The following is a 22661-nucleotide window of genomic DNA, read 5'->3' as shown; positions in this document are numbered from 1 at the left end:
TGAGTCCCGCAGATTGGCACCCAGTTCACAGACTACAGTATGTTGGGTGAAAGCGAGCTCTCCATGTGTGTCATCATAGGTTATGTGGATACAGATTCTAAACACTGCAGGCATGAATGTACAGGCATGTGTTATATGTGTGGAGGTATGTGCTCTGGGCTCTAGGTACACCACATGTGTGCACATGCGTATCCAGGCATGTGCACGTTGGGTTGGTCTGCACACCACACAGGGGGTCCACGACTAAGTGCATGTCTGTGCCCAAGGTGAGCAGTAATGTACACTGAATGATCAGGCCCAGCTCCGGCTCCCTGTGCAGACCTGCCATCTCTGGGTTGTGGCCAAACCCTCAAGCACTCAACAGAGGTTCAACTGTGGTTTTTAGCCACCACCCAGAATGGGGGAAGGGGTGCCGAGGTACCCATCAGGACACACTTAAGATAGTTTGCATCTGATTTACATTCTGTCCAGGGCCCTGAAGGTGGAGAGGGGTCCCGTGGGTCCCAAGGCAAGCTGTCCCAACAGGCTCTCAGGGCCCAGGGGACTGGGGGTGGAGCTGGCTGCACAGCCCTGCGCTGGGGCAGGAAACGAGAGCGGGGAAGGGGGAGGCCACAGCCGGTGGAGGCAAGGCGGGTGCAGGGTGTGTGGGGAGGGAGGGAGGTGCCAGCACTCCAGCCCTGAGGCCCTGCTGGCCCCTGGGCGGAGGCCCAGCTCCGGCTCCCAGGAATGGACCTCGTGGACCCTGACATATTTAATAGGGACCCTCGGGACCACTACGACCTGCTGCAGCGGCTGGGTGGTGGCACCTATGGAGAAGTCTTCAAGGTGAGGACCCCCTTCCTTCTCCATCACCCTTCAACCAGTAGCCTTTGTGGTGAAGCCCAAGAAGGGGAGGGGATGAGAGAGGGCCCCAGTCTTTGATGCTGGCTCAGGCATGCTGAAGAGGAATTCGGGGGAATGGAGACGGCCTGACTGTCAACTTCCCTTTTACAAGGCTCGAGACAAGGTGACGGGGGACCTGGTGGCATTGAAGATGGTGAAGATGGAGCCTGGTGAGGAGAGGTCCCAGGAGATCCTTCCCCACACCCCACCCCAACTTCCTAGGACACTGGGCTCGCCCGCATACTCCTTCCCTGCAGTGGGATTTTCTCTCCTGGGCCTCTTTGCAGATGATGATGTTTCCACACTGCAGAAGGAAATCCTCATCTTGAAAACTTGCCGGCACGCCAACATTGTGGCCTACCACGGGAGTTATCTCTGGTGATGAGCCTAAGACCTGCCCCCATCCCAGGACCCCCATCCTGACCAGGGTACCCCCGACCCTCTTATCCTGGACGCTCCTTTTAACTGAGTTACCCCTAACTTAATCCCTAGCCCAAAGTTCTACATTTCTCACCGGAACACCCCCTAATCTAACCTTCATTCAGAACTCCCATTTCTGACCAGGGGTCCCCAAATCGACCTCTTCATAGTAACCAAATCTGAAACTAAGTTCCCTAAAACTAACCTTTCATCCTGTGCTTTGGTTCCCCCAGTTTCACTCTCTGCTCTTTTAATATGAACCCCTGAATTACCTGTCCCCCACGTTAATACCCCAGATGCCCCAATAATGGCTCTGTCCCTCAGACCTGGCACCCTGGGCCTCTGTGTCCCCTTAACTTCTTCAACCTCTGAGATCTCTATCCTATCTCCTACGTTAGCATGGGACAGCAGAGGGTGCCCTAGGTCAGGAGCCAAAGACGTGGGTTTGAGTCCAGTTGATCTGAACATACATTTCCTCTTTGAGCCTCAACTTCCCCATCTATAAAATGGAAGTGGGATAATTTCACTCTGTGGGCAAGAAAAGTTAGAGATGACTGCTGTTACGTTAAAAGATCAGAGCCCTGGCTGGTTTGGCTCAATTGGTTCGAGCATCCTCCCGTGCACTGGTCATGGGTGCGATTCCTGGTCAGGACACATGCCTGGGTTGCGATTTAGTCCCTGGCCAGGGGTCAGGGCACATGTGGTGGTGGGGGCAACTGATCAATGTTTCTCTCTCTCTCTCTCTCTCTCTCTCTCTCTCTCTCTCTTGGGATTAAAAAACCCAAATATGTCAGAACAAGACAATGAGCCAGGGGCTGTCCAATAAATAATAATTTATCACTGCTATTATTATTATTACTGCTGTTGAACTGTTGTAGGCTGCAAAAGCTCTGGATCTGCATGGAATTCTGTGGGGCTGGTTCTCTTCAGGACATCTACCAAGGTGAGAGCAGGGCAAGGGACCCAGGCAGCCCCTGCCCCTCCAATCCACCTCTCCTGTCTGTCTGTGTTTGTGGGTCCTGTAACTGTTTATTCTGGTCTATATTTTACATAGTGAGCCCCCCCCCCCCCCCCCGCTCCGGGCCCTTGGCCCTGGGCCCTCCCCACCAGGACCTGACAGCCCAAATCTGTCTGCATGCAATGATCTCCTCTACTTCCCTCTCCCAGCTTCCTCTGTGCCTGCATTTTCTCACCAAGGTCTATTCGTGTTTGAGTATTTCTGCATTTCTGGCTCGTAGGAGGTGCCCACATTTTCATTGAACGAGCGATTCTCTCATCCTGCTTTCACTCTCTTGGAGAATTATTTTATTTTATTTTTATTTATTTGTCTATTTTTCTCTTGGAGAATTTGAGGGTAGGGTGGAGTAGCCTGTGATCACCTCTCGACTTCTGATGCCCACTTCTCTCTTTCACCATCTCCCTGTCTCCCTCCATCCCAACACCTCAAGTGTTAGAAAAGGAAGGACTCCATTAAGAAGTCCTTGGGGGGGGGGGCGGGGGGACTGAGGCCCACAGAGAAGAAATGACTCAGACAGCAAGACTGTCAGACCTGGTCTCTGTCTGCCTTTCTCTGTTGCTCCCTCTCCACCCTGTGTCTCTCTTTCTCAATATGTCTGTCTTCCCACTTTTTGGTCTCTGACCATCTTTCTTTCTCTGTCTCACTTTGGATCTATTCCCGCTTCTCTGTCTGTCTGTCTGTCTGTCTGTCTCTGTCTCTCTGCCTTTCCTCATTTTGCAAAGTCCCATCACCCCCTGCTCAGAGCCCTCCCAGAGCCTCCATTTCCCTCTGAAAATCCCAAGCTCCTCATCATGCCCATCAGTCTGACACCACTGCACCCCATGCTGAACGGCCTCATCTCGTCTCCCTGAGGCTCCACTCACTTTGCTGCTTTCTAGACCTACAGGCACCTCCCACCTCCGAGCTCTGCACTGGCTTTTGTCCCCCCTCCAAGCAGGACTGCTCACATCTTCATCCTGTCACCTTCACAGAGTGGCCTTTGTTGACCAGCCTGAGTAAAATGTCGTAGCCTTCCCACACGTTTCCTGTTCATTCTTTCTTGCTTTTTCTTATTATTTATTAGCATCTTGCGTACTGTATATTTTACCTCCTTATCTGGTTTACTCTTGGCCTTCCCCGCTGGAATGCTCTCTCTGTGAGGATAGGGATCTGTCTTTCTCATCCACAGCTGTGTCCCCAGCACCTGCCACACAGTAAATGTCTGTTGAATGAATCTCTGTCTCCATCTGGCTTCTGGTTCCCTGCTGCCTCTCTCTGTTGCTGACCACCCATTGGTCTCTCCTCCCACTTGTCTCATCCTGTGCCTGTATCCCACTCCTCACATGGTACCCTCTCAGCCAGTTTGGGCGGGGACCGGGAGCTCTTGGGCCAGGTTTCCTAATTCCCAGACAACATTTTGCTGGGGTGGCCTTTGCAGTGACAGGCTCCCTGTCAGAGCTCCAGATCAGCTACGTCTGCCGAGAAGTTCTCCAGGTGAGGAGAGGCCTGGGTGGGGGCAGGTCCCTGCTCCAGCCCCTAGGCTCTCACAGCCTCCTTGTTTACCCCCCTCCCCAGGGACTGGCCTATCTGCACTCACAGAAGAAGATACACCGGGACATTAAGGTGGTCTAGGGGCAGAAAGGTGGCCTTGGGAGGGGCAGGAGATGGGAGTGGTATTTGGAGGGCTTAGGGTGATATTGAGCTGTGGAGCCAAGGGGTAGAGGCTAGGGGTGGTGGTCTCTGAGAGCCTCTAATCTCTCCTCTGTCCCCAGGGAGCCAACATCCTCATCAATGACTCTGGGGAGGTCAGACTGGGTAAGTGTGGCTGGGGGTTAAGGAGGTGGACTGGCTAGGGGCCCGAGAGGACCCTAGGTCACTGTCTCTCCCTCTGCCTCCAGCTGACTTTGGTATCTCAGCTCAGATCGGGGCAACGCTGGCTCGACGCCTCTCTTTCATTGGGACACCTTACTGGTGAGGGGTGCCTGGCAGGCAGCTAGGGATAAAGTGAGGGGCAGCAGTACCCCCCCCCCTTTCCCATCTCTGAGACTCTTCTGGCTCCTTCTCCCAGCCTCTGCCTTGCTCTGTTGAGTATTCTATCTTCCCTTCAGCTCTCTCTCTTGAGTTTTCCCTTTAGTTAGTGTTTGTGTTGATTTTTTATCCTGATCTCTCCCTTTCTGTCTTAGTGTGGCCCTGTCTCTGTTCCTATCTCTCTCACTCTGTCTCTCTCCGTCTGTTTCCCATCTGTCTCTTTCTCTCCATCTTTGATTCTCTGCACCTGGTTCTCTCTATTTTCCATTCTCCTCTCTCTTTTTGTATCTCTTCTCCCCCTGCTCCCCACACCACTCCTCCCACTCCCCTCCCCCTCCTTTATGTCACCCCTGGCTCTTGAGGGTCTCTGCCCCCAGGATGGCTCCAGAAGTGGCTGCCGTTGCCCTGAAGGGGGGATACAATGAGCTGTGTGACATCTGGTCTCTGGGCATCACAGCCATAGAACTAGCAGAGCTACAGCCACCACTCTTTGATGTGCACCCTCTCAGGTAAGCAGGTGTCACTGCCCCCCCGCACCCCCCAGGGCCCAGCCCTGACTCTAAGCACCCCCACCAGCCTGTTTCCCCACATCAAGATTCCCCTATAGGAGAGCCTCCATTTCCTGCAAACCCAGTCTGAGACCCCCAAGGATCCCCTCAACTCAGAAAGCCTTTTCTTCAGTCCTCCACCCCAGGAACCCCCAACTCAGGGATCCCCATCTTGAGCCTCCCTCTGCGACTCCATAGCTCTATAATGTGAACTGTGGTGTCCCCTGGAAGTGGCAACCCAGTGCATAGTCAAACCTAAGCCTCGTGCTCATTCTGCCCCTCACTTGCTCTCTGATGACTTCAGTGCTATTAAGGATCCCACTGGCCCCCACTGGGAGTCTGAACTCCACGTACTCTCCTTATTCTTGTAGAGTTCTCTTCCTCATGACCAAGAGTGGCTATCAGCCTCCCCGGCTAAAGGAAAAAGGCAAATGGTAGGATGAGGTGATAAGAGGGAGGGCAGAGCCGGGGTTGATGGTCTGGTGGGTCTCTGGTCCCCTCACCCCAGAACTTGGCTTCTTTCTTCCAAGGTCTGCTGCCTTCCACAACTTTGTTAAAGTCTCCCTCACCAAGAACGCCAAGAAACGACCCAGCGCCACCAAGATGCTCAGTGTAAACCGCTCCTCCCCCAAACCCTCCCCAGACTCTCACCCCAGAATTCCCCAGGGCCACATGGCTCTCTAGAACATTGATGGTTTAGTTCCACAGAACCCCATGGCCCTCTCAGAGTCCCTAGTCCTTCAGAATTCCCCACGATGCCCCCTAAGACCCTCCAACTTGTAACCAAACCCTTTTCCAAGATACCTTGAGTTGTTAAAACTCACAAATTTCCAAGAGCCTCAACACCCATTCCTGGGTGTACACTGGAATGGAATTCTCTGAGCCCCACACCAGGATCCTTGAATTATTTTAGTATTTCAGACACCTCAGCATTCTCTGGTCTTCTGCCAGTTCGCAGAGTTTCCTGCTTTCTCCCTCTGTTCCCCTAGGCAGGCTCTCCAGCCCCGTTCCAACCTCTCCCTTCACACCAGCTGTCTGCCTGCTGACACCCTCCTCTCCTCCCCCAGCATCAACTGGTATCCCAGCCAGGGCTAAATAGAGGCCTGATCCTGGATCTTCTTGACAAACTGAGGAACCCAGGGAAGGGGACTCCTGTTGGTGAGACTGAAGATGAGGAGCCTGAGGTGAGGGGTCCTGGCAGACAGAAGCCCTGGAACCTCCCAGCCTTTGCTCAGGCCAGGCCACCTGCCTGGAGTGACTTCCTGCTGCTGCTCTTGCAAGGACAAATGGGAGGGAGGATGGTGGGCTTGGCACAGGGCTGGGGGCACAGAGGTTATGGGAGGGTCAGGGGCTCCAGGCTGGGCCCACAGGGTGGTGGGGCTGCTGGAAGGGAGTGGCCTGACACAGCTGCCACTCTGCCCAGCCACCCCCTGCCATCCCTCGGCGGATCAAATCCACCCACCGATCCAGCTCGCTGGGGATTCCAGATGCAGATTGTTGTCGTGAGTAGAGAGGCCTCAAACTTGGGAACACTTGACCCTATAATAGATCCAAGAGACCCCCTTCACTCCTACATCACTCATCACTTCCAAACAGACCCTCAGAGACCCCATCACCCTCTCACTCACAAGAGACCCCAGAGAACCTCATTACTACCTGACCTACAAGGTGACTGTAGAGGCCCCACTGCTCTGACCTGCAAGCAGACCCCTTCAGCCTTCCCATTACCACCCTGACTCCCAAAGAGACCTCAGAAATATGGCAGACCCTGATACCCAGTGGAACCTGAAACGGAACACTCTATCACTACCTTAGCCCCTACCTCCGTAATCCCAAACCTTGATATCCAAGTGAGACCCCTGCAAACCAAGATACTTTCCTTTAAGTAACAGCTCCAATCCTAAGGTGCCAACCCCAAACTCCACAATTTTAGTCTATTTCTGAATCCATCTCCCCAGCTCACTGTGTGTTACCTCACCTCCCACCCCCAACTTCCAGGACGGCACATGGAATTCAGGAAGCTCAGAGCAATGGAGTCCAGACCTGCAGCTGACACTGTGAGATGCCCCTTCCCCCATCTGGCCCCAAACACCCTCCCCTTCACCTAGGCCAGTGGTCGGCAAACTGCGGGCGTGCATGTACAGTGCGGTTGAAACTTCGTGGCCCATGCACAGAAGTCGGTATTTTGTGGAAGAGCCACACTCAAGGGGCCAAAGAGCCACATGTGGCTCGCGAGCGGCAGTTTGCCGACCACTGACCTAGGCTACTGCTGACCCTTTACTATTCCACAGGCTCTCTTACAGCCCCCTGAAGACTTCAGGAGCAGCAGTCCTAGGTCAGGGACCCTAAGGCTGGGAGGGGAGGGGGTTAGGATATATGTGGGAACTACCTGAGGCTTATGCCTGTCACTCCTCAGGAGGCACCTGTCGGAGTCTGATGATGACTACGATGACGTGGACATGTAAGAGAGGCCGGGCCCTCAGCTCCTCAGGCCCTCACCCAGCCCCTTCCTGCAGCCCCTGCCTTGTTTCTACTTTGACCCCTATCTCAGCCCCTACTTTCTTTCCGCCACTCATCCCTGACCCCTGACTGGGCCCTCAGTGGAGCCTCCACCTTCCTTCACTCCCAACCTATGACCCCAACCTGACTCCCAGCCCGGCCCCCACTCTGCTTCATTGATGTTTCTGTCTCTCCCTAGCCCCACCCAAACTCAGCCCTTCAACTTCCTTCACCTCAGACCCTTGACTCCCAAGCCCACCTTCCTTCCAACTTTTTATAGGACTTTTGATCTGACTCCCAACTTCAGCCCCCGCCTGCCCTCAACCCCAGTTCCTTCCAGAATGTCCTGCTCCAGTCTGGGCTCTTTCCCCATCTATCCGGCTCAGCCCTGGACCCTCTGCCACCTCCCAGCCCCCAGCTCCTCCCAGACGTTGCTCCAACCTCCAGATTTCAACTGCAGCCCCAACCCTCAACCACAGGCCTTCATCTTTCCTCATCTCACAAAACCTGACTGGACCTTGGCCCCTGGGAATTTTCCCCATGTTAGACTAGACCCTGGGCCCCAGATCCCAACCTCAACCCCAGCCATCAGCCCCCAGCCCACAGGCCCAGTGTCAGCCTCAGGGCTCCCATCATGTCTGTCATGGGCTCACATGTGGCACTAGGAACCATGTGGGAACCTAACCCCCAGGAGCTCAGATGATCTGTGTCGTAGGTGGCTATGAAGATTTAGACTTGATGCCTTGTCAGCACTTGATCTCCAAAGTTGCTGTTGTTATTGTCATCATGATTATTATTTAAAAAAATATATATATATATTGATTTCAGAGAGGAAGGGAGAGGAGACAGAGATATAGAAACATCAATGAGAGAGAATCATTGATCGGTTGTCTCCTGCACATCCCCTACTGGGGATTGAACTCACAACCCGGGCATGTGCCCTGACTGGAATCAAACCATGACCTCCTGGTTCATAGGTCAGTGCTCAACCACTGAGCCACACAGGCTGGGCTGTCATCATGATTATTAATTAGTCCTTTAGTCCTCAGCTCCATCACAGACCGAGTCACCCCTGACCCTTCTGATCTCAGACATGCAGCCCCAAACCACTCCATCCTTGTTTCCCACACTCCTACCTGCTTACCCTGTCTTTGTGTTTCAGCCCTACCCCTTCAGAGGACACACCTCCTCCACTGCCCCCCAAGGTGAGGTCTTAGTCAAGAGCTGGGGGGCTGGGGGCCAGGAGGTTAGAGTCCTTAGATGCTGGGATACCGGGCATTCTAGGGCTGTAGTCTGGGACACCAGGTCCTTTGAAATCTGGGAGATGGGACAATTAGCATATTGGGGTATGGGAGTGGCATTCATGAATCTACAGGTGTGCCTCAAAATATTTAGCCTGATGGACACTGGTCAGTAGCTGGTTACCCAGCATTAATCCTTTAGTTGCTGGAGTGTATTGATGGGGTGGGGATGGAGGGGAAAGTTGGAGTGGTGGTAGGAAGTTGTGGGAAGGGTCAGAGCTATGACCACATTTCCACTGTAGCCTAGGCAGGGTTGGGATGGCAGGGTGCCCTCTCTCTTTGAGATCATCTAATATACTACCTGCCCCACTTCTCTGTCTCCAAAGCCCAAGTTCCGTTCTCCATCGGATGAGGGTTCCGGGGGACCTGGGGAGGAGGGGCAGCTGAGCCCGGGGGTGCTGGTCCGGTGTGCCAGTGGGCCTCCCCCACGCACCCCCCATGTTGGACCTCCCCCAGCCACCAGGAGTCCCCATCTAACTGCCCATTCAGGTAACAGGGCAGGATAGGGTGGGAGGTGGGTAGGGGTGGGGGAGCTCTGGGGACTGATTATTCCCCATCCTGTCTCAGAGCCCTCACTCTGGAACCCAACCCCTCAGCAGTCTGACCAGCCCCCACTGTTGCCCCCCAAGAAGGAAAAGATGAAGAGAAAGGTGAGGACAGCTATGCTGAGGACTCACACCTCTAGATGGGCCTGGGGATGCTGGGTGGGGTGGGGGTGGGAAGACTAATAATGATATGTGACATTTGTGGAGCAGTTCCTCTGTGCCAGATACTGACCTCATGTCTTTACATGGTGTAAACCTTTACAGATAGAGGTAGATATTGTCTCCCATTTCACAGAGGGGAAACTGAGGTAGAGAGGGTTCTGTAGCCTGCCAAGGTCATAAACCTTTGGGGAGGCAGAGAGGCAGAATCTGAACCCTGGCACTCTTGCTCCAGAGCTTTAACCATTGCACTTTCTGTCCACTCCTTCTTTTTGCTGGATCTCCTGCTCTGCTCCCCATGACCTGCCCAGGGATGTGCCCTTCTTGTAAAGTTGTTCAATGGCTGCCCCCTCCGGATCCACAGCACAGCCGCCTGGACACACCCCTCCACCAAGGGTGGGCATTCAGGAGGGTAACAGGGAACATGGCGGGATGGGGAGGGACCATAATGGAAGGTAAAAAGTCAGGGACCAGGGAGGGTCTTAATAGGGTGGGGAGTGGCCAAGCTGAGGCAGAGACAGAGCCTTGAGCTACAGTGGGATTTGGGGATCAAAGATGGTTGGCTTGAAGATGAGTTTGAGAGCGAAAACTAGCAATATTAGGGATTGGGGGCCATGAGTATTAGATACAGCAGAAAGGTCAACGTTTGGGATACAAGATGGGAGACAGTTGGACCCCATTAACTCCATTAACCTCAGTTGGAGACTAATGGTAAAGAGACTAAGATCAGCATTTTGGGATTAGGAGTTTTGGGGATTAGATTATAGCAGAAAGGGATAGAGTTTGGGGATCAGAGATGTAGAGACAAGGTCAGTGAGAGGTTAAAGAAAAAGCATTGAGTTTGGGGGGTGTCACACAGAACAGAAAACGCCATATTATATTTAAGAGGGCCTGAGTTTGAGGATCAAAGCTGAGACGGGATTAGCCTTCAGGGACCAGAACTAGGGAGGGGAGAAAGAGGAACAGGACTTAGAAGGCTGTTTGGAGAGGCGTGTCTGATGTTTGGTCAGCACTGGGGGGCAGAGGGTCAGGATTCGTGGGGCAGAGACGGGAGAACCACCAGAATGTGGGAGGTCAGAGGAAGGTGGGAATGAGACCAGTTAGAGGATCGGATCGGGGTTTCCGTTCAGATTTGGGGACAGGCCGGGAGTATTGATGTGGGGGTGAGAGTTAGAGAGCTGAGGGTCAGGGCTGGGAAACAGGTGCCAGTGTTTGGGATCAGACAGGTGGGGTTTGAAAGGTCCCCCAGGATAAGGCAAGTCCCAATGTCCTTGTGTCTTTCCCCCAAGATCAGCACCTGATCCTAGGGGCAGAGGAAGGCATTTTCATCTTGAACCGGAATGATCAGGAGGCCACGCTGGAGATGGTGAAGGACAGCTCCCAGGGTGGGCTGCGGGCGGGGCTGGAGCTGGGGATGGCTGAGGTCCAACAGGAGCGTCTCCCCCACTCTCTGCAGCTCTTTCCTAGCCGGACGACCTGGGTGTACTCCATCAACAATGTCCTCATGTCTCTCTCAGGTCTGGCCATCAGGGATGGGGGGTGATGGGAAGGGTGGGATCAGACGCTCAGGGGTTGAGGGTCAGTGGGTTGGGAGGTAGATGGGCACAGCTGATAAAAGCCTAGACTCCCCTTCACAGAGCCTGAGGTTCAATCCCAGTCACTCTCACTCGGGGCAGGAGACGTCTGCTCCCTGAGTCTGTTTGCCCATCTCCCAGTCCCCACCTCTCAAGTCAGTTTTGAGGGAATTTCTACAATAAGTTAGTCTTTACCGTTCTTTGATGTTCAGAGGACAATTAGAACTTAGCCCACACTACTAAAATAGAGTGAGCAAGTTATAGATTAAAATTTGTTTTAATTTTATAAACACTTTGTGTAAAGAATTTCTAATTTGTGGGCTGTCATTGTTTTATAAACACTTTGTGTAAAATAGTTTCTAATTTGTGGGGAATCTCCAAACCAAATAGGATTCATGAGCTAATTAATATCTGTGATGATAAACTTAAAAGTTTCTAGATAGGTTTCTTCTTAAACTCTGCAATGTGTATAACTTCATCTGGCTAGTTAAGTGTCCATAGTTCTTATGTGACTACAAGCACCAAAGGGCAAAGAACGTATTTCTTTTACTTGTCACTGTTACCAATGTCAAGCACAGTGCCTGACTTATAGTGGGTGTTTAAAACATGCTAGGTGAGCCCTGCTCGCATAGCTCAGTGGTTGAGCATCAACCTATGAACCAGGAGGTCATGGTTCAATTCTCGGTCAGGGTACATACTCCGGTTGCTGGCTCAATCCCCTGTGTGGGGTGTGCAGGAGGCAGCCAATCAATGATTCTCTCTTGTCATTGATGTGTGTCTCTCTCTTCTCCCTTCCTCTCTGAAATCAATAAAAAATATATGTAAAAAAAACCCCACATGTTAGGTGAAAAGTGCTTAAGGCTTCAAGGTTTGTGAATTTCAGAGAACGTGATGGGGCGAGAGCCCCTTCCCCACTCCGGAAAGGTGGGAATGTCCAGTGTCCTGTAACTGCCTACTTCCTATGTATACACCCACTGCAGGAAAGACCCCCCACCTGTATTCTCATAGCATCCTGGGCCTGCTGGAAAGGAAAGAGACCAGAGCAGGAAGCCCCATCTCTCACATTAGTCCTCACCGGCTACTCGCAAGGTACGAGCCCCCAATGGCACCGCAGACCCCCATAATCCCCCCTCCCTGCCTACCTTCCATTCCCACATACCTTCTTCTGCAGGAAAAACATGGTCTCCACCAAGATCCAGGACACCAAAGGCTGCCAAGCGTGCTGTGTGGGTGAGAGAAAACCCCCTGAGGGAAGGGAGGGGGCTGGACTGGGCCAGGGGTGGGGTTGGGGCCACACACACCCCTAGGGGTTTGCAGAGTTAAGGCAGGGTGTCCAGAGCCTGGAAAAAATGTGTGGCCTTTCGGGGAGCGGAAAAGCGGGGAGAAGATGGACTCTATCATGTCCTTACCCTCCCCCACAGCGGAGGGCTCCAGCTCCGGGGGCCCCTTCCTGTGTGGGGCATTGGAGACCTCTGTGGTCCTGCTTCAGTGGTACCAGCCCATGAACAAGTTCCTGCTGATCCGGGTAGGGAGCCGTAGAGGCTGGCTTCTGCGAAGACTTCCATGAAACCCCACTTCCACTCAAGGCCTCGTCCCAGTCTCCCCCAAGGTTCTGCCCATCGGCCTGCCTGCCGTGGGCCCGGGTGCGAGTGTCTCCTTCTGAGGGCTTCCTATCCTTAAATTCCGCCCCTCACCCCTGGCCTCATTATACTTCAGGCCCAGTGCCCTTCCCCACCTCTGCCCTCAGGGGACCCCGTGCAGGTCCTTGGAACCTCTGAGACTTCGCTGCCTTTGAGGCCACGCTCCTGGGGGTGGGTGGGGTGGGGGACCCCGTCTTTCTGTCACCAGAGCACCACGCCCCCAAGCGGAAGCCACGACGACCTGAGAGTACATCCATCCATTTCTAAGGAGGCACCACCGAACCCCCTGAGACCTCGCCCCCTGACATTTCTAGATTTGGCACCTCCCAAGACAGCCCCATGTCCTTCAAGGCCCCACCCTCGCCCCCCGCCACACGCCTCCTCTGAGCCCGTTCCCCCGCGCCCCGCAGCAGGTGCTGTTCCCGCTGCCCACGCCCTTGCCCGTGTTCGCGCTGCTGACGGGGCCGGGCTCCGAGCTGCCCGCCGTGTGCATCGGCGTGAGCCCGGGGCGGCCGCCGAAGTCCGTGCTCTTCCACACCGTGCGCTTCGGCGCGCTGTCCTGCTGGCTGGGCGAGATGAGCACCAGTGAGCGGGGCGCGGCGGGGGGCGGGCGGCCGGGGCGGCGGGGCTTACAGAGCCCGCCCGGCTGGGAAGGGGACGGAGCCCGGCGGGGCGCGGGGCGCGGGGCGCGGGGCGCGGGGCGCGGGGCGGGAGGACGGCGGTAGACGCCGCGGGGGAGACGGAGGACCGCGCCGGGCCGCTCTGGAGCGGGTTCAGCCTGCTTGCGTGGGAACGGAGCGGGTCTAAGGAGAGGCGGGTGCCACGAATGGGCCCGCGAACCTCCACCTCTCCGACAGAGCACAAGGGACCAGTCCAGGTGACCCAGGTGGAGGAAGACAAAGTTATGGTGTTGATGGACGGTAAGGGCCCCCTTTCTCCTGGCCCCCGTCTTGTTTGCTCCTCACACTGAACTTACTGTCCAGTTCCTCGGTAACTAGCCTTCCACGCCCCGCCCTTAAAGCTCTCTTTTTATCCCTTCTAGGGTCCCTGAAGGTGGTGACTGCAGAGGGAGCCCCAGTCAGGGGCCTTCGAACCCCGGAGATCCCCATGACGGAAGCTGTGGAGGCTGTGGGTACGTGGAGGTTGGGAAGTCCGGGGTCCAGCGTGGAGGCCCAAGTGGTACCCAAGGGTAACAGGCACTCTTCCTCCCAGCGATGGTCGGAGGGCGGCTCCAGGCCTTCTGGAAGCACGGAGTGCAGGTGTGGGCTCTGGGCTCTGACCAGGTAAGCGTCTCCATCCCAAGCCCCACAGCCTTACCTCCTCTCTCTCACCTCACTCAGAGATGGACCAGGGGATCCGAGTCAGGTGTGCAGTCCTGAGAAGCGTCCTCCAGGCTCAGTTCAGACTGGTTCCCGGCTCTGCCCCAGGGTCTCTGTGTCCAGAGCTCATCCCAGGCCATGTGTGACCTCGTGCAGAGGACTTTGCTTCTCTCTTAGCCTCAGCGTCCCAGCTATAAAATAGGGGTCACTATGGAGATATATGGGTGGTTAGGAGTATGGACCAGACTGCCTGGGTTGGAATCGAGCTGAGTCACCTTAGGCAAATGACTTAACCTTCCTGTGCCTTTCCTCATTTGGAAGATGGGGCAAAAATGGTGCTTAGCTCATAGACCACTGTGTGTCAGAACCTGCCCATACATGTTTGTGTTTTATTTAATCTTCATGATCACTTATCAGGTAGGAACTGAGATTTCAAAGGTTAGTAATCTGAGGCACAGAGAGGTTAAGTAACTTGCTTGAGGTCACACAACTGGTGAGTGATATTAGCAAGAAGGATTATTTGTGGATCTGAGGCTGAGAGTTCAGAGAACTCCCTCCTGTTTTCTTTAAGGGAGAGGGAGGAGTATTCTAGATACTGACACACATCTTCTCCCCCAGCTGCTTCAGGAGCTGAGAGACCCCACCCTCACCTTCCGTCTGCTTGGCTCCCCCAGGTATGGACTTGGGGAAGGGGTTAGAGGACCCGGGAGGGGAGCTTCTGATGTGGAGAGGGCATCCTGAGGTGTTCCTAGCCACCTGAATCTTTGGCCTAGACATTCTCTCCCCTGGTCCCTGTTTCCATCTCTTCCCCCCCACTAGTCCATTAATTTTTGCCTGACTATGAGGGTGTACCTTGCAGACGTGGTGCCTATTTACCCATAAATTCTTCAGTGTGTGTTTACTAAATCAAGCAAGGACCTGCTCTTACAAACCACAATGCAGCCTTCAAAATCAAGAAAATATGGAGACATCACTACCTTCTAATCCACACACCCACTAAAGTCTCACTAGTTGTACCAGTGATATTCCTAATAACCAAAAAATAATACTATGGGGGGGGGGGTCCCGAATACAATCCAGGATGATGAGTTGCATTATTTAGGAGTCTTCTTTCTTTTCTTTTCTTTTTCTTTTTTTGTTTTGTTAATCCCACCTGAGGATATTTTTCCCATAGATTTTTAAAATATATATATTTTTATTGATTTCAGAGAGGGAGAGAAAGATAGAAACATCAATGAGGAGAGAGAATGATGGATTGGTTGCCTCCTGCACGCCCCCCACTGGGGACCGAGCCCGCAACTCAGGCCGTGCCCTTGATCAGAATTGCACGCATGGTGCAATTCTGGGGGAGGTCCAACATGGGGGGTGCGTGGGGGAGGCCCCAACCTTCAGTCTGCAGGCTGACGCTCTATCCACTGAGCAACACCAGCTAGGGCCCCAGAGATTTTTTAGAGAGTGGAAAGGACAGAGGGAGGGAGAGAGAGAAACAAACATCGATGTCAGAGAGACACATAGATTGGTTGCCTCCAGCACATGTCCAAGGGGGTCTGGGATCAAACCTGAAAGCCAGGTATGTGCCCTTCAAGGATCCAGAGTCAGCCCTGCGAGCCTTCGGGACTCAGGCTGACGCTCTAACCACTGAGAAACACTGGACAGGGCAGGAATCATGTTTCTTCAGTCTTTAGCCTGGAGCAGTTAGTTCTTAGACTTCCTTTGTTTCTCATGATCTTGATGCTTTTGGAAAGAGTGCAGGAAAATTGTTTTACAGAATGTCCCTCAGTGTCACTGAAGTGATGGTGTGCCTGTCTCACGGCGTCATATCAGGAGGCACATGTCAGTTTGTCTTATGACTGATGATGTTATCTTTGGTCATTTGGTTAAGGTGTGCAGTCAGCCACATTTTCCACTATCAAGTTACTCTTTTTTTCCCTTTCTGTTAATAAGTACAGAAGTCCCCCACCCCATTACCTGTGGGGATATGTTCCAAGACCCTCAGTCCTGAAACTGTGGATATGTACTGAGCCCTATATGTATTATGTTTTTTCCTATACACACACTCCTATAACAAAGTTTAATTTATAAATTAGGCACAGTAAGAGATAACAACAATAATTAATAAACTAGAACAATTACCATAATATAGAATAATAAAAATAATGTGAATGTGGTCTCTCTCAAAATATCTTGTACTGTACTCAGCCTTTTTCTCATGATGATATGAGATGATACAATGCCTATGTGATGGGAAGAAGTGAGGTGAATGATGTAAGCATTGTGATGTAGCATTAGGCTACTGTAAGGGTTCTCTGAACATAAGCACTGAGATACCAAAACAGTCGATCTGATAACTGAGATGGCTAAGTGACTGATGGCAGGCTAGCAAATACAACTTGGGTAAGCTAGACAGAGAGAGATGACCCACTTTGGGTAGGACAGAGTGGTACAGCACCAGATTAAATCATGCTACTTAGAACAACATGCAATTTAAAACATATGAATTGTTTATTTCTGGAATTTTCCATTTAATTTTTTTGGACTGCTGTTGACCTCGGGTAACAGACCTTGGAAAGCAAAACTGTGGATGGGGGGAGGAGAGACTACTTTATCTTTTTGGGTGATGTGTTGAGACTGTGTAAATATACTCTTTCTTATTAAGACTTTCATCGACTAGTTTTAGCAGCTATTGATTTTTTTAAAGTTTTATTTATTGATTTTAGAGGAAGAGGGAGACAGCGATTTATTGTTCCACTTGTGCATTCATTGGTTGCCTCGTTTTTTAAAAAAAATATTTTTTAATTGATTTCAGAGAGGAAGGGAGAGGGAGAGAAAGAAACATTAATGATGAGAGAGAATCATTGATTGGCTGCCTCCTGCATGTCCTCCACTGGGGATTGAGCCTGCAATCCAGGCATGTGCCCTGACCAGGAATTGAACCATGACCTTTTGGTTCATAGGTCGATGCTCAACCACTGAGCCACCACAGCTGGGCCATTGATTGCTTCTTATATGTGCCCTGACCAGAGACTGAACCTTCAACCTTGGCATACCAGGATGACACTCTAACCAACTGAGCTATCCGGGCAGGACTATAGATGATTTTTGCCTGAATATATTATTAGGATGATTACTAACTGGTGATTTGTCTATTTCTTTTTTTTTTAATGTATATTTTATTTTATTTATTTATTTATTTTAAAATATATTTTATTGATTTTTTACAGAGAGGAAGGGAGAGAGATAGTTAGAAACATCGATGAGAGAGAAACATCCATCAGCTGCCTCCTGCACATCTCTTACTGGGGATGTGCCCGCAACCCAGGTACATGCCCTTGACCGGAATCGAACCTGGGACATTTCAGTCCGCAGGCCGACGCTCTATCCACTGAGCCAAACCGGTTTCGGTGATTTGTCTATTTCTATTATTCTGTCTACATTTATTTTTTTAAAAGATTTTTTAATTGATTTTTTTTGAGAGAGAGGGAGAGAGAGAGAGAGAGAGAGAGAGAGAGAGAGAGAGAGAGAGAAACATCGATGTGAGAGCAATACATGGATTGGTTGTCTCCTAATAAGCACACTCCTGGGAATTGAGCCAGAAACCCAGGCACATGCCTTGACCAGCAATCCACCTTTAGGTGCATAGGACAACCAACTGAGCCACACTGGCCAGGAGATTCCTTCTATACTTATTAGTTGGAATTCTACTGTAGGGAAAAGCTGTCCCTTCTCCGCTATTTATGTGTATGTTTGTATGTATTTCAGCATAGTCTCATGGATTTCCATTTTATTCTATGGACTAGAGACCTGGTGCACAAATTCGTGCACCAGTGGGGTCCCTCGGCCTGGCCTACAGGATCAGGCTGAAACCAGCTCTCCAACATCCCCTGAGGAGTCCCGGATTGCGAGAGGGCACAGGCCAGGCCAAAGGACCCCACCAGTGCATGATCAGGGCCAGGGAGGGACCTGGAAGGTTGGCCAGCCATGGGAGGTTGGCTGTGGGAATGCACTGACCACCAGGGGGCAGCTCCTATGTTGAGCGTCTGCCCCCTGGTGGTCAGTGTGCATCATAGTGACTGGTTGACTGGTCGTTCAGTCATTCGGTCACTTAGTCTTTTATATATAGAGATTATCATTTTTTAAAAAAAATATATTTTATTGATTTTTTACGGAGAGGAAGGGAGAGGGATAGAGAGTTAGAAACATCGATCAGCTGCCTCCTGCACACGCCCCCCTGGGGATGTGCCTGCAACCAAGGTACATGCCCTTGACTGGAATCAAACCTGGGACCCTTGCATCCGTAGGCCGATGCTCTATCCACTGAGCCAAATCGGTTAGGGCTAGAGATTACCATTTATTTTAAGGTACAGATACTCTCAGATTTAGCCAGTGAGAGCCTCTTCAAAGATCTTCTGTGACCTTTTTGACATGCCTGAAGGGTCTTTTAATTTCCAAACATGAATTTGTCAGTCCCCCTGTCTAAAACCCTCCTGTGGCACCCTAGCCACTTGGGCTCAGTGGATAGAGTGTCGGCCTGTGGACTGAAAGGTCCCAGGTTCAATTCCAGTCAAAGGCACATGCTCAGGATGTGGGCTCGATCCCCAGTGGTGGGTGTGCAGGAGGCAGCAGATCAGTGATTCTCTCACCATTGATGTTTCTATTTCTCTCTCCCTCTCCCTTCCTCTCTGAAATCAATAAAAATATATTTTAAAAAATAGAATAAAAAATAAAACCCTCCTGTGGCTTCAAGATAAATACCCAGTTCTGGCCACAGCCCACAAGACCATGATTTCTGCAGCCTACCCCCAGGCCCTCTCCACCACAAGGCCTTTGCACAGGCTCTCTCTCCAGAACACTCTTCCCTGTCTTTTCACCAAGTTCCCTCCTAAGCTTTGGATAGGATCCCCTATCCATTCTTCGGAGGCACCTTGGCTGACCCCTGGGGCTAGGTATCCCTGCTGTGTGCCATGCTTCTTAGCACTCATGTAATTCCCTGATTCATGTTGGTCTCCTGCTCTAAATTAAGCTCCCCGAGTTCAGGGACCATGCTCGTGCACTGCTACCGGCCATCATTATGCAGGCACAGCCTCTATTAATTTCTCTGTGAATGAATGAATGAACGAACAAATGCCGTGCCCTAGCAGGTTTGGCTCAATGGATAGAGCATTGGCTTGCAGACCAAAGGGTCCCAGGTTCAATTCTGGTCAAGGGCATATATCTCGGTTGCAGGCTACTTCCCAGCCCAGGCCCTCGTCGGGCACGTGCAGAAGGCAGCCAATCGATGTGTTTCTCTCAAATCAGTAATTCTCTCTGTCTTTCCCTCTCTCTTCCACTCTCTCTAAAAAAAAAATCAATGGAAAAATATCCTCGGGTGAGAATTAAAATAACAACAACGCAAAAAAACAAAACGAATACCTGAACTGACTTCTCTCTTCCCCAGGCCTGTGGTGGTGGAGACACGCCCAGCAGATGATCCTACTGCTCCCAGCAACCTCTACATTCAGGAATGAGTCCCTGGGGGTGTTAGGAACCATTCCCTGCACCCTCCTTCCCAACAGACACTCATTAGTGGTCATGACATGCTCCTTTATCCCAATAAACATGACTTCAGCCTCTGCTGTCATTTTGTTTTTCTGGGGTTGTGGGAGGACAGAATTTCTGGATGCCCCCTTCCCAATGTCAACAATCCAGCACAAGGATGTCAGGGTGTAGCAGAGATTTTATTTCTCCAGTACATGGTTACCCTCCCCCCAGGGGCCTTGTGGGGAGGAGCCAGTGGGCTAAGGGGCTTGCTGTGAGAGTAAGGCACTTGAGGCGGGGGTGAAGGGCCAGCTGGGGGTGACTCAGTTAAGCTGGTCCTCATACTGCTTGCGGAAACAATCGCCAGCTGGGAAGAAATCCCAGCATCTCTCTTGGTACATCTTCCACACGTATGACTCCTAGGGTTGGGGGATAGGGAAGAGAAGGTTGGTCACATCTTCAAACACTTGATATTGATAAGAGCTTCTTACTGATACCTGCTGATTGATTTATATTAAAACTCTCCATGTCCTGCCATTAACACCCCCTTACCTGACCCGTGTGTTCTGTCTCATCCTTGTTTATCAGGTACATCAGGAAAAACCTGGGGATGGGAGTGCAGCAGTAGACAGGTCAGGCGCATCCTTACCTTCTCCTGATTGGCTGGCTGGGAATCCACTCACATGGACACCATACCCACTTCCCTAACTGGTCAAGGCCAGTATCCCATCCCTGACAGTCAGTGACCACGCCCCATCCTTCTCATTGGCCAGTGGGACCACACTCACATGTAATTGGCCAGGTTGTGCTCCTCTAGTGTGTGAGTCTCAAACCCATGGGGTGTGGTATCAAAGTAGTCACTGCCAATGCCACAGATGAAGCACTTGGTCTGTGGGTGGTGAGAGACAGAGTTGAGGCCCAGTCAACTCTCCAGGGTCCTATAATCCCTTTGGGTCGCCCCCAGACAAGACCTACCTCCATATCTTCCTTCACTTGTTCTTGCTGGTCTCGGAGCTCACCAAAAGCATCAATGATCAGACCTGGAAGGCAGGGCGCAAGTCAGTGCCCAACCTCTGACCCAGTTCTGGCTACCCACCTCTGAATCACCCATCTCCCGTCACCCTAATCTCACCCTGCTTCCTAAAAATACTAACACCTAGTGTTTATTGAGCACTTATGGGCCAGACACTTAACACCTATGAATTGACTTAATTCTCACAACAATATGAGCGTCTTATCAATAATATCTCCATTTTACAAATGGAGAAACCGATGTCCAGAGAGGTGACTTGCCCCTAATCTGACAGTAAGGAGAGGCAGAGCCAGGACATGGACCCAAGCAGATGGATTCTGGGCTGGGCACTCAAAGGAGCTAGTCTGCCTTTAGGCACCGGGCCCCACTCCCACAACCCCTACCGGCACTGACCCTGGATGATGGCCAGCAGGATGACGATGACAAAGAAGAAGAAGGTGATGTCGAAGACCACTCGGTACAGCTCGTATTCATCACCTGCTGGGTCCTCAATCTCGTCCCCAATGCCCCCACCAGCGCGGACACCCACATACATGTGAAACAAGTAACACTGCGGGGAGAGCGTGAGAAGCACATTGGTCACACATCTGATCGTTCAGCATTCACCGAGCACCTACATGGCCTGGGCCAGTGGGGCAGGAGTCACGGCAACGACTGAGACAACCCTGGACTCTGCCCTCACAGGGCTCACAAACATGCCACCAGATAGTGACAGCCAAGAAATGGTCTGGGCTGTGATGGGGAAGCACAGGAAGAGGAGTCAGGGCTGGGATGAGGGAGACACAGTGTGATCAGAGGAGATGGGGAAGCACAGGAAGCTTTGAAACTTGAAAGCCTGGGTGAGCAGGTGCAGCTGCCTGGAAGAGGGGCATATGTGAGCTGGGACATGAAGCAGGTGTTAGGTGGGAGACAGTGTTCCAGGCAGAGAAAACCACATATGCTACGTCACCACTGGGGGGGAAAGAATATATTTTGCTCCTGTGAGGAACTGAAAGAGCGAATGTTCAGTGAGGCTAGAAAATAGAGATCCCGTGAGCAAGAGCAGGGAGAGAGATAAGGCTCAATCAATGGTCAGGGAGGGCTTCCTGTAGGAGGCAGCATTGAAGTGGAAAAAATAGGTGTTAAGTGAAGAGGTGTGTGTGCACATAGGGCCAGGGTGGGAGGCAGAGAGAACATCAGAAGCAAAAAGCTTGGGTTGGGAGAAAACACATGGTCTTAGGGGAAGTGAAAAAAGGACCAGGCAGCCAGAGAGCAAAAGGCAAGAAAGACTGTGGTTAGACTCAGGCAACACTAGCTTTTCCCTGGCTTTGTAAGCCATAGCGAGAGGATTTGGTTTCATCCACCTGGCATTAGAAAGCCACAAGAAGATTCTGTGCAGAACCGGGAACACCATCTGTCTAGACCAGGGGTGGGCAAACTTTTTGACTCGAGGGCCACAATGGGTTCTTAAACTGGACCGGAGGGCCGGAACAAAAGCATGGATGGAGTGTTTGTGTGAACTAATATAAATTCAAAGTAGACATCATTACATAAAAGGGTACAGTCTTTTTTTTTTTAGTTTTATTCATTTCAAACTGGCCAGATCCGGCCCGCGGGCCATAGTTTGCCCACGGCTGGTCTAGACCTTGGGAGAGACTTCACACTTGTTATTTCTTTGTCCCCAGGAAGTGAGAGAACCTAGTTGTCTTGGGTAAAAGCTAAGGCCAGTGACTATGATGGGAACAAGGCTATGAGTGGCAAGACCAGGTCTGGTGGGGTCTCAAATGTCAGGCTGAGGAGCTGGACTGTGTCCTGAGAGCATGGTGCCAGATTATCTCAGATAAAAGCCTGAGATGATTCTTTCAGCTGTGCCCCATGCCTCTGGTAGATTAAACTCAATTTAGGTTATAACCACCATTATTATAATGGGAGAGAAAACAGAAATGGGTGGCATGCTGGTACTTTGGTGAAACTTCTAATTGTAGATGACGATGGCAGTAGCTAACATTTATGTAATCCTTAACACACGCCAGGCACTATTCTCAGGTGTTTAAATCTACGATTGTCACAGAGCACCACTGGGTCCTAAAAGCAACCCTAGGCTGCAGATACTGTTACTGTATATTCTCATTTGACAGGTGGGGACCCCAGAGCATGGGGAGGTTGAGTAGCTTGCCCATGATCACATGGCTTGGAACACTTTGCCTGAGTGCCTCTCCAATA

General features: G+C 51.7%; 2 protein-coding genes across 3 annotated transcripts in view; one reads left to right on the top strand and one right to left on the bottom strand.

The window, feature by feature from the left end:
* Window positions 1–611: 611 nt before the first annotated feature.
* MAP4K1 (mitogen-activated protein kinase kinase kinase kinase 1) lies at window positions 612–19521 on the top strand. 2 transcript variants are annotated; one of them, XM_081107916.1, is made up of 31 exons: window positions 612–825; window positions 995–1052; window positions 1170–1260; window positions 2181–2245; window positions 3738–3793; window positions 3875–3922; window positions 4072–4114; window positions 4198–4270; window positions 4705–4836; window positions 5247–5309; window positions 5406–5487; window positions 5943–6059; window positions 6299–6377; window positions 6874–6932; window positions 7167–7210; window positions 7292–7336; window positions 8537–8579; window positions 9002–9164; window positions 9243–9325; window positions 9691–9775; window positions 10669–10745; window positions 10836–10896; window positions 11934–12042; window positions 12125–12183; window positions 12375–12478; window positions 13004–13178; window positions 13451–13513; window positions 13636–13725; window positions 13806–13876; window positions 14531–14586; window positions 19347–19521. In XM_081107916.1, exons 1-31 carry the CDS (start codon window positions 727–729, stop codon window positions 19414–19416), a joined length of 2463 nt encoding a protein of 820 aa, XP_080964042.1. In that variant the 5' UTR covers window positions 612–726; the 3' UTR covers window positions 19417–19521. The 2 variants fall into 2 exon arrangements, with proteins under 2 accessions (XP_080964042.1, XP_080964041.1); XM_081107915.1 differs by having other exon boundaries at window positions 12908–13178.
* An 85-nt stretch (window positions 19522–19606) lies between these two features.
* RYR1 (ryanodine receptor 1) overlaps window positions 19607–22661 on the bottom strand; it is a gene marked incomplete at its 5' end in the record, with an annotated part of 127773 nt that continues 124718 nt past the window's right edge. Inside the window, 5 exons of the mRNA XM_081106715.1 lie at window positions 19607–19845; window positions 19979–20030; window positions 20215–20315; window positions 20402–20466; window positions 20853–21009. Coding sequence (XP_080962841.1) covers window positions 19750–19845; window positions 19979–20030; window positions 20215–20315; window positions 20402–20466; window positions 20853–21009 — 471 coding nt within the window. The 3' untranslated portion in view covers window positions 19607–19749. The remainder of the gene's footprint in view (window positions 19846–19978; window positions 20031–20214; window positions 20316–20401; window positions 20467–20852; window positions 21010–22661) is intronic.

Source organism: Myotis nattereri (genome assembly GCF_964212035.1).
Source record: "Myotis nattereri genome assembly, chromosome: 15".
Taxonomy (NCBI): Eukaryota; Metazoa; Chordata; class Mammalia; order Chiroptera; family Vespertilionidae; genus Myotis; species Myotis nattereri.
This window is presented reverse-complemented; position numbering and strand designations above follow the sequence as displayed.